The sequence below is a fragment of the Puma concolor genome, chromosome A1 (assembly GCF_028749965.1).
Source record: "Puma concolor isolate L17-30 chromosome A1, mPumCon1.1.hap2, whole genome shotgun sequence".
Taxonomy (NCBI): domain Eukaryota; kingdom Metazoa; phylum Chordata; class Mammalia; order Carnivora; family Felidae; genus Puma; species Puma concolor.
The window spans coordinates 163244721-163255431 of NC_141667.1; the positions used below are offsets into that span (position 1 = coordinate 163244721).

Below are 10711 nucleotides of genomic sequence, written 5' to 3' on the forward strand. Positions count from 1 at the left end.
CCCTCCCGGGCATGCGCACAAACCACAGTCGGGGGAGTCCCCGGCGACGGTGGCCGGCACGGACAAGATACGTTGGAGCCTGGCCGCCGGCACGCTGGAACTCGCGGTGGGCGACCGGACCCGGCGGCTTCTGAGCCCGGGGCACCTGGAGGCCTCCTGCCCCTCATCCGAGGCCCCCAGGGTGAGTGTTGGTAACGCACCAGATTTCCCTTTGGGACACAGCTCTAAGCGTGTACACAGATTAGGATTAATTACCTAAGACAGCGTGTCTGGCCAATAGAGTTAGGAGGGGTATGTACCGTGCGTTCCGGTACTTCCTTAAAAACGCATCCGTAACTTATTTTGTTTCTGTTTTCTCCCAACCCAGCCCTCCCCTACCTCTATCAGAATGGACCTTCACGGGCAGATGGAGGTTTTGTGAGGCCTGAACGTGAGGAGATTTAGAGGGCCTTCCAAAGAACAGGAATGCAAAATTATCTTACTTTTGCAACTTTTCCAAAAGCACAAGACCAGGGAACACTGCTAGAGCCCAGGGCCTGGGACGTGTCCACACAAAGGGGCCCTTGAAGCTGGTGCTTCATTACCTTCACTTTCCCAAGGCACCAAGTTGTACTAAATTGTTTATCTACAGATGTCTGATCCCAACCCCCCCCCCCCCGCCTTGGTCATTCCCTATTCTCTGTCCCCTATTTTATATATACAAAGAATATTTCATATTTAAAAAAACAAGACAAAACAAAACAAAACAAAAAACATGTATCTTGCCGTCAGATGGAGAGCTCCAGGTCAAAGCCAGGCTCTCGATATTAGCTTCTTGTTGTTTGTCACCTGATAAATGCCAGGCACTAAGATAGACCACTTAACATAAATAAACTAATAGTCACAGCAACTTTAGAAGATACTTAATGAAAAACCCTTGATTATCTTTGAATCAAGGATTAGAAAGGCTAAAATATCATGGACTAGGATTTGAATCAATTTGGAGTTTGGTTTCATAATCCATGGTTCCTCTCTTCCCAGTAATACAAAGTGCAAACTCTGACATTATAGGAGCTCAGTAGATGCTGAACAAGGTATAAATGCGCACAAATGCCCTTTCATAAGATGGACTCTTGTGGGGGGTCCATTACCAACATTGTTGGGTGCTACTCCAAAATAAATTGATAACTCAGTTGAATAGTAGTTGGAGAAATTACCATCAAAAGAGTATCATGTGACTTGTAAACTTCATAGCTGATTTCAGAGAAATATTTGGATAACTTAGGTGCATTCGACATAAAAGGAAATTAATTGAATGTTGTTGGGCTAAGTCTAGCTCTGCTACAAACGAATGCTGTGAATTAAATAAGTGACAGTTTTGTAAAATGAGATTTTTGAACATTAGACAACCCCAAAGGGCACTTAGTAGCTCTAAAATGTTCTCAGAGACTGTTGCAGCAAAATATCACTTTCTTAAAATATCACCCCTTAAAGCAACAGTATTTTATGGCAAGAGGAAATAACTCTCAAAGGTGTTTCCACCGTCATGGATAATTTTTCAGTTCTCCATGAAAGAAGACAAATCAAAACAAAATATTAGTAGAAATCAACAGTTCCTGGAACATAAGGACTGAGTTTGTTTTTATCTCAATCTTGAATGCCTAGCAAATTACTATATCATGGTTGGTGCTCAGTGAAGATTTGCCAAATAATTTTGTTTTGACTCCTTGGACAGACACTAGAAGAATCCATAGTTGATTTCCAGGCATGCAACTCTTTATGTCTGTATTATGAATTGTATATTATGTATTTTTATGAATTATGTGTTATTTCTGTATTAGGAGACAAGAACTCACATCCAAGCTGTACCATCATGAGAAACAAATAGGAAAGGACAGCCTTAAGCAATTTTGGACAAGCCTATTTTTCCATTTAAATGAAACGTCTGATGTTTGGGGAGGCAAGATGCCCTTTTCAATTATGGGCACTTTCACAAGCAGCCAATGAGATGAGTATTGGCACAGTTTACATAACAGCAAACAGAACTCTACGAGGCTGTCACTTGCTAGTGTGCAGACCAAGGCCAGGGAAGACCCAGGTTCACATTCCAAGGAAGGAGCCAGTGCACAAAGTGCTCTTGGGAGACAAAATCCTCGCTCAGACAAAATCCACTCTCATGGGTGAAACACTGGCAAAGAGCACCTGCTGCTTTGGGAGGCTAACAGGAGTTGTATTTGTGGTCACGCTGCCACCAGGCTCCCTGGAGTCCTCCTCAGCCATGCAAGGCGGACCAGTGCCCAACCTGAACGTCACTGCGCGTGCGCACATCATCCCTGTGCCCTCAACGCCTGCAGATGCGACTGCGACTGCGCCTGCGCAAGCATCTTCATGATGTCAGGGCCTCCCCGGCCTTAAGTGGAGATTGCGTCTGCGCCAGGAACAGCTGGTGGAACCGGCTCCCTGGGCTGCGGCTTCCGGTTTGGAGAACGCACCTGGGGCTTCGCGTCCTGTGGGGTGTTTGTGCGGCTGCGCGGCCCGGGAGGGGGCTCGGAGTCCCCGGAGCGAACGGGGTTGGGGTACGTTTGGCAGACAGACCCTGGGCTGGGGTGACCCAAGCCGGAGGGGACCACCCCGCGTCTTTTCGGCCTACCGATTGCTTATAGTCTTTAAAGTTTTTTTCTTGTTTCGGGACAGGAAGTCTTTCGGCCCATTCGCCCCGGCCGGAGTCGCAGGTGAGGGTCGCGGGCCGCCCTGGCGACGGCGCTGCGGTGGAAGCCGGGTCTTTGGTTCGGGGTTCTGGGTCTGGACCCGCACCCTTGGGATGCGGGGGCGAGGGGCCTGCCTCTCGGGAACGCAGCTGGCTGCTGTGATGCTGTGTTTGCGGACTGTCTGGTTCTGGGGACCCCCTCTCCCCAAGCCGGGGCGAGTTCACCCCGGATCCGTTGCGGGTTTTATTTGCGGGTTTGGGGGAGTGGTGTGGACCCCTCCAGAGATTTTGCAGGCCTGTCCCGGTGCAGTTGGAGAGAGATACAGTATCCTTAGAGGGAACCACCTTATTTCTCTTCTTACTTTTCGTCTTCTGTCAACCTCCTGGCTCCCACAGCTTTCTGGCTTTTTCCTATCACAGGTTTCTCTCCGGTTAGAGTCTCCCCAAATATCACAAGTGTATAAAGGCTGCTGTAAACCCCCTGTCTCACAGGGAAGCGCATCTTCTTGAAGGGGCTGCAGGAAGGAAACTTAAATTGTACCAGTCACTTTCTCTGCAGTAAAATAGCACTAAAGCATCATATTCACTGAATGCAACCTTGCTGGTATGTTTCATTGTGTCACTTTAGGATAATATAGGCAGTTGCTGAATGGACGATGAGTCATTATTGTAATATCAATGATCTGTATTCATTCTCTTGAAAGTTGCTTATTCTTTATCAAAAAGCGAAGCATATCCCTCTCTTATTTCCTTAATATTTTATAATATTTATATTTTAAATGTTACTTGCGTCAACAAGTAGTATAGTCCTAAAATTGATCAAGGATTTACCAGCTACCAACTACTGTGTTAAGCACCTTATGTAAATTATCTGAGCTCATCCTCCTCTTACCATCTGCAGTTATTAACCCCATTTTTCACTTAAGGACTCTCAGGGAAATTAAGTGGTTTCCCCATGTCACACAGCTGTTAAGTTTTGAGTCTAGAATTGAACTAACATTGGACTCTGGAGCCTGAACCCTAACCACAAACCACAAGTCAAAAACATCAACTAACAAACCCAGAATCCAGAAGATAAAATTAGGGAACATGTAAAAGCAGTGGTACAATTTTAATGAGTAAAAATATTTAAACCTGTTCATTTGTTACTAGTTTTGGAATCCTTGTTGTATTTATAGCAGTTTTGGCATACATGGGTGTCCACCCCATTACCTAGATTTCAGTGTTGTTATAAAGTAATTTGAGTCTTTGCCTGGAACTTGTTGAAGGAAACTGAGACCAAGTAGAATATTCAGATAGATCGGAAACTGTATTCCCACCTTGTACATTCAAAGAAGAATTTCTCAACATTCTTCATTTTTTATACATCATATATGGGTTGTAAATATAACATTATATACCACAGCATACTGACTTAAGGGGGCATGTTTTGCAAAGTAAGACAGTAAACATAAGCAGGTGGTTCAGTCCGTTACGCTGATAAGACACCTCAAGAGGAAACAGTTACTGTAGTCAAAGACAAAAGTCTCAGGAAAGTTGTCTCTCATGGGTTTATTTCTTGGTCTTAACTGACCCAACAGAAGTTGAGTTTCCTTTGTTAGGAATTCGACTGAGAAGTGGAGCCTTTTCCCCTAAAGGCCACCAAATGGCTGTTGTGGAACTTGCCCTGTGCAGTCATAGCTGCTAAATGGTTTTGACCAGACTGAATCCCACCAGGCATAGTGGGGAGTGAATGCAATCAGCCCCTGGCCTTTTCTCGTGTGCTTTTCCAGGAACTCCACTCTAGATGTTGAGTAATTCGTTCAGCAAACAAACCTACTAAGTGCCAGGCACTACTGACACAAATTACAACTCCTGACCTCAGGAGACTGGTGGGGTAGTAACGGCTGTACCATAACCAGCCATGTGATTTCTTACGCCAGATGTTAGGCAACATAGCCTCGTACTGATGGTGCCTGTGGCTTGTTTGCTGCTGTGGGGAAATCTCACCGTCCCTGAGACCGCTACGGGGCTCCCTCCTCCCTGTGCAGCTGCTCTGAGGCTTGACGGGGATGTACCAGGAGGTGTCTGAAACCACAAGATAAAACGTGGTTTTTATTCCCAGAACACACATTTTACGTGAAGTCTTTGGTTTTTTTGGAGAGTGCGTGTGTGTGCAGAAGAGAGGCAGAAGGAGAGAGAATCTTAAACAGGCTCCACGCTCAGGATGGAGCCCGACACGGGGCTGGGTTTCACGACCCTGAGATCATGACCTGAGCTGAAACCAAGAGTTGGATGCTCAGCTGACTGAGCCACCCAGGAGCCCCTTCTTGAAGTCTTTTTTGGAAAAGTTAGTTGATTTTAGTGTTCTATGGTTTACATCACATAGTAGCTCTGATATCTTATAGACTCTAATAGGACTTGCATGAATATTTGAAACTTTAAGGAAATTTCACACTTGTGGTGACCACTTTAGGAAATAGTCTAGACCCTAGCCCAGCAAGGTACTCATTATTTCCTCTGACTTTAGAAGATACTTCAGTGGACAACTGTCTCGTGACAATTTACTTTTGTTGCAGCACTTAGCATTTTGTAATTAGTTCCATCATACCCCCTTTTTCTTTACAGAACATATGCTCTCTTAAAGCAGAAACATAGCACGGTGCCTGGTGGATATGTGGTCGGTGAATTGTTAGGGGTAACAGGCATGAGATGAGAATATGAACCCAAAAAATGTACTACTGAATTTAAACTTATGAAGCTGTAAACAGTTAGACAAAATAGTTAGAAGAGGTAAGTCAAGTAAGGATTTCAGGTGGAAGTTATTTTGAGTTGGGTTTTGAATATTGATTGGAATGATTGGGTAAAGCTAGTGGTGATGTGAAAGTGAACACAGACAGACATAGGCTTTGTTTGGCCTAAAGAAGAAAGTAGCTGTTTTGGGGGGGGGGGGTTGTTTGTTTGTTTTTTGGGCTTTTTTTTTTTTTTGTGGTGAACTCCTATCTGTGTAGGAGTCCAAACTTCCTGCAAAGCCAAATTCAATTCCATGAGCTGGTGGTTTGTTAGAAACATCTGTTTCTGAGGCTGTGTGGTAGTCTGACAGAAAAAAGAGGAGAAGTAAAAGGAAAGGCCTTACCTCAGAAGGCCAGAAATGAAATGCATTGAGCCTTCTTTTTCTGTTGTTATTCTTTTGCATCATGCACTGAATAAGGAACGGAATAGTTAATTCAATAGAAGTTGGAGTTTACAGAGAAAGACGAGGTAGTCGATTTCAATATTGCTAATGTAGTGAGTGGAGCTGCTGATACTTTTAGTAATAAATACGGAATAGAATTGAAGTAAAATAGTTGATTTTCATTAAATGTAGAGGTGGAAAAGGGACAGAATTTATAAGCATTGATTCACTTTCATTTTGCAAATGTTGATAAATCTTTTATCACGAACGAAGCACTGTCTGTGAAGTCTTTACGTTAAATATTCAGTTGAAGTTTATCTTTGACTTAAAGTTCTTCTTTTTTCCTTATTAGCTAAACCAGAGGATTCCGCATCGCGTCTATGGCTACCCCACAGACTTCACAAACTGTTGCGTCTCACGTTCCTTTTGCAGATTTATGTTCAACTTTAGAACGAATACAGAAAAGTAAAGGACGGGCAGAAAAAATCAGACACTTCAGGGAATTTTTAGATTCTTGGAGAAGATTTCATGATGCCCTTCATAAGAACCAAAAAGATGTCAGGGACTCTTTTTATCCAGCAATGAGACTTATTCTCCCTCAGCTCGAAAGAGAAAGAATGGCCTATGGAATCAAAGAAACCATGCTTGCTAAACTTTATATTGAATTGCTTAATTTACCTAGAGAAGGAAAAGATGCCCTTAAGCTTTTAAATTACAGGACACCCACTGGAACTCGTGGAGATGCTGGAGACTTTGCGATGATTGCGTATTTCGTGTTGAAACCAAGATGTTTGCAGAAAGGAAGTTTAACAGTACAGCAAGTAAATGACCTTTTAGACTCAATTGCCAGCAATAATTCTGCCAGAAGAAAGGACCTAATAAAAAAGAGTCTTCTTCAGCTTATAAGTCAGAGTTCGGCACTGGAACAAAAGTGGCTTATACGGATGATAGTAAAGGACTTGAAACTTGGCTTTAGTGAGCAATCTGTATTTTCTGCTTTCCACAACGATGCTGCCGAGTTGCATAATGTCACCACGGATCTTGAAAAAGTCTGTAGGCAACTGCACGATCCTTCCGTCGGACTTACTGATATTTCTATCACTTTATTCTCTGCCTTTAAACCAATGCTGGCTGCCATAGCAGATATTGAGAGAATTGAGAAGGACATGAAACACCAGAGTTTCTACATTGAGACCAAGCTAGACGGTGAGCGTATGCAAATGCACAAGGATGGGGATGTGTATCAGTACTTCTCCCGGAACGGGTTTAACTATACAGATCAGTTTGGAGATTCTCCACGGGAAGGCTCTCTTACACCATTCATTCACAGTGCATTCAAAACAGATGTGCAAACCTGTATCCTGGATGGTGAGATGATGGCCTTCAACCCTAATACACAAACTTTTATGCAAAAGGGGAATAAGTTCGATATCAAGAGAATGGTGGAAGATTCCGATCTGCAAACTTGTTACTGTGTTTTTGACGTACTGATGGTTAATAATAAAAAGCTAGGGCGTGAGACCCTGAAAAAGAGGTACGACATTCTCACTAGTGTTTTTACACCAATACCAGGTAGGATAGACATAGTGCAAAAAACACAAGCTCATACGAAAAAAGAAGTAATTGATGCTTTGAATGAAGCAATAGACAAAAGAGAAGAGGGAATCATGATCAAACACCCTCTATCCATTTACAAGCCAGACAAAAGAGGTGAAGGATGGTTAAAAATTAAACCAGAGTATGTTGATGGGTTGATGGATGAACTGGACACCTTAATTGTGGGGGGCTATTGGGGTAAAGGTTCGCGAGGCGGAATGATGTCTCATTTTCTGTGTGCTGTAGCAGAGAAACCTCCTCCTGGTGAAAAACCCTCCATGTTTCACACTCTCTGTCGTGTTGGTTCAGGTTATACCATGAAAGAACTGTATGATCTGGGTTTGAAATTGGCCAAGCATTGGAAGCCTTTTCATAAAAAAGCTCCACCAAGTAGCATCTTATGTGGAACAGAGAAGCCAGAAGTATACATTGAGCCTTGTCATTCTGTCATCGTTCAGATTAAAGCAACAGAGATCGTCCCCAGTGAGATGTATAAAACTGGCTGCACCTTGCGTTTCCCCCGAATTGAAAAGATCAGAGAAGACAAAGAGTGGTATGAATGTACCACCCTAGATGACTTAGAACAACTTCGAGGGAAAGCATCTGGAAAGCTTGCGTCCAAACACCTTTATGTCGGGGGTGATGATGAACCACAAGAGAAGAGGCGGAAAGCTGCCCCAAGGATCAAGAAAGTTGTTGGAATCATTGAGCACCTAAAAGCACCTAACCTTTCTAATGTAAACAAAGTTTCTAATGTATTTGAAGATGTGGAGTTTTGTGTTATGAGTGGAACAAATAGCCATCCAAAGCCCGATCTGGAGAACAGACTTGCGGAATTTGGTGGTTATATAGTACAAAATCCAGGCCCAGACACCTACTGTGTGATTGCAGGGTCCGAGAACATCAGGGTGAAAAACATAATTTCTTCCAATGAACATGATGTTGTCAAGCCTGAGTGGCTGTTAGAGTGTTTTAAGACCAAAAGCTGTGTTCCGTGGCAACCTCGCTTTATGATTCATATGTGCCCATCGACGAAGCAGCATTTTGCCCGTGAATATGATTGTTATGGTGATAGTTATTTCGTTGATACAGATTTGAACCAACTGAAAGAAGTGTTCTCAGGAATTAAAAATTCCGGCGAACAAAGTCCTGGAGAAACAGCTTCCATGATTGCTAATTTAGAATATCGATATTCCTGGGACCACTCCCCACTCAGTATGTTTCGACACCACATTATTTATTTGGACTTGTATGCTGTTGTTAATGACCTGAGTACCAAAATCGAGGGGACGAGGTTAGCTTTTACAGCTTTGGAACTTCGATTTCATGGAGCAAAAGTAGTTTCTTGTTTAGCTCAGGGAGTGTCTCATGTAATCATTGGGGAGGATCATAGTCGTGTTGCAGATTTGAAAGCTTTTCGAAGAACTCTTAAGAGAAAATTTAAAATCCTGCAACAAGATTGGGTAACTGATTCAATAGACAAGTGTGAATTGCAGGAGGAAAATCAGTATTTGGTTTAAAGCTAGCTTTTCTAGTGAGGAAAGCCTGTGATCTGGTGGACACGTCATAACAGGTGGTAAAGATAAAATTTTAAACTACATTTTGTTTTTATCCCTTCAAATTTATGCTTAAATGGTATTATTAGAATAGGAAAACAATATTTTTAAGTTTTGAGATAGGTAAGACCCTGAATAGCCCAAAGCCAAGAAAGAAAAAAATCTTTTAGCAGTGTAATATTTGATGACTTTTAAAACCGAGATGAAATAAACAGTTTAAAGAAGAAGTGTTGATATTATATCCCTATAGAAATCTAGAATTTTGACTCCAATATTAATAAAATACATTCAGAAGCTTTTAGAGTCATTAAAAGCATTGATCTAAATGGATTTTCTGGAGTCAAATAAAAATTTTAATAGTTGTTATATAATAAAGCATTGCAAGAAAGAATTGTTGTAGTTAGATTTGTAAAAATATATCTTAAATTGAAGACTAAAATTCTTTTAAGTTTGAAATGTTGTAAACAAATTTGTTTTTTAGGGTTAAGGGCAAGCTCATAAATGAAACGTGTTATTGATGTAACTAGGTAAATTAGGGGAAATTGAATGAGACTTGATGGTCTAAAAACTTAAAATTAGATCAGTTTGATTAAAAGAAACTTACCATTTTGCAAGTATTGGGCCCACATTTATTGTTTCTCTAAAATAGAGCATGTTTCAAAGACCATGTTTTTATGTGAACTTTACTCCAAGATGAATAGTATTCACAAAGAGTGATTTGCCTAGATGTAACCCACATGTCAAAATAGCCTATGTGTTGGGACTTTCATTACAGAGAGGTAAATTGCTCTATTTAAAATGATTTTTATCTTAGGTTATTTAAATTCAGTGTGTATAATATATATTATGTCTGGATTTATATACTAAATTTTGGAATACAGTGTATTCATTATGAAAAATATATTTTCATGACACCTCTGAAATACTTAAAATATGGAACCCAAGGAACTGTGTATAGATCATTTGTATGTAGTTTTAGATTTTATTGAAATGGTGGAACAAATGTAATTTTATTTCTTAATTTAAATAAAATATTTAATATGCTATTGAAATTTATGGTGGTTGATGGATTGATTGATTTTGAGAGAGAGCATGAGCTTGAGCCAGAGAGGAGGAGAGAGGGAATCCCAAACAGGCTCCACGTTGTCAGCACAGAGCACGATTCAGGGCTCCAACTCAGGAACTGCGAGATCATGACCTCAGGTGAAATCAAGAGTCAGATGCTTAACCAACTGAGCCACCCCTATGATGTATTTATTTTGAGACAATTTGTAATAGTTATTTCAATCAGATTAGATACTATGATATCTATAATTTTTGACTGATTCAAATCAGGTTCCTATTTGAGGTCCTTTGTGTTTCATATTATTGAATGAACTTTATTAAAAATTTAAACTTGGGGCACCTGGGTGATACAGTTGGTTAAGCATCCGACTTTGGCTCAGGTCGTGATCTCACGGTTGGTGAGTTTGAGCCCCGCGTCAGGGCTGTGCTGACAGCTCAGAGCCTGGAGCCTGCTTCGGATTGTGTGTCTCCCTCTCTCTGCCCCTCCCATGCTCATGTGCGCGCGCTCTCTCTCTCTCTCTCTCTCAAAAAGAAAATTAAAAAAAAATTAAAAATGCATTAAAAATTAAACTTGCATATTTTTATAATACCTAGTGAGAAAAACTACAAAATAGATAACCAGTAAGTGCAGTGGAAAGAAAAGTACCTAATTTT

At 41.4% G+C, this 10711-nt stretch overlaps 1 protein-coding gene across 3 annotated transcripts; it reads left to right on the forward strand.

The window, feature by feature from the left end:
* The first annotated feature begins 28 nt into the window (after nt 1–28).
* LIG4 (DNA ligase 4) lies at nt 29–10044 on the forward strand. Of its 3 annotated transcripts, XM_086708431.1 has the most exons (4): nt 29–181; nt 1821–2555; nt 2674–2711; nt 6193–10044. In XM_086708431.1, exon 4 carries the CDS (start codon nt 6221–6223, stop codon nt 8954–8956), a length of 2736 nt encoding a protein of 911 aa, XP_086564557.1. In that variant the 5' UTR covers nt 29–181; nt 1821–2555; nt 2674–2711; nt 6193–6220; the 3' UTR covers nt 8957–10044. The 3 variants fall into 3 exon arrangements, with proteins under 3 accessions (XP_086564557.1, XP_086564558.1, XP_025780605.2); XM_086708432.1 differs by lacking the exon at nt 2674–2711; XM_025924820.2 differs by lacking the exons at nt 1821–2555; nt 2674–2711.
* The last annotated feature ends 667 nt before the right edge of the window (nt 10045–10711 follow it).

Bases quoted from the DNA above. Each gene is read 5' to 3' on its own strand.
- LIG4 (XM_086708431.1), top strand. From the start codon at position 6,221: ATGGCTACCCCACAGACTTCACAAACTGTTGCGTCTCACGTTCCTTTT.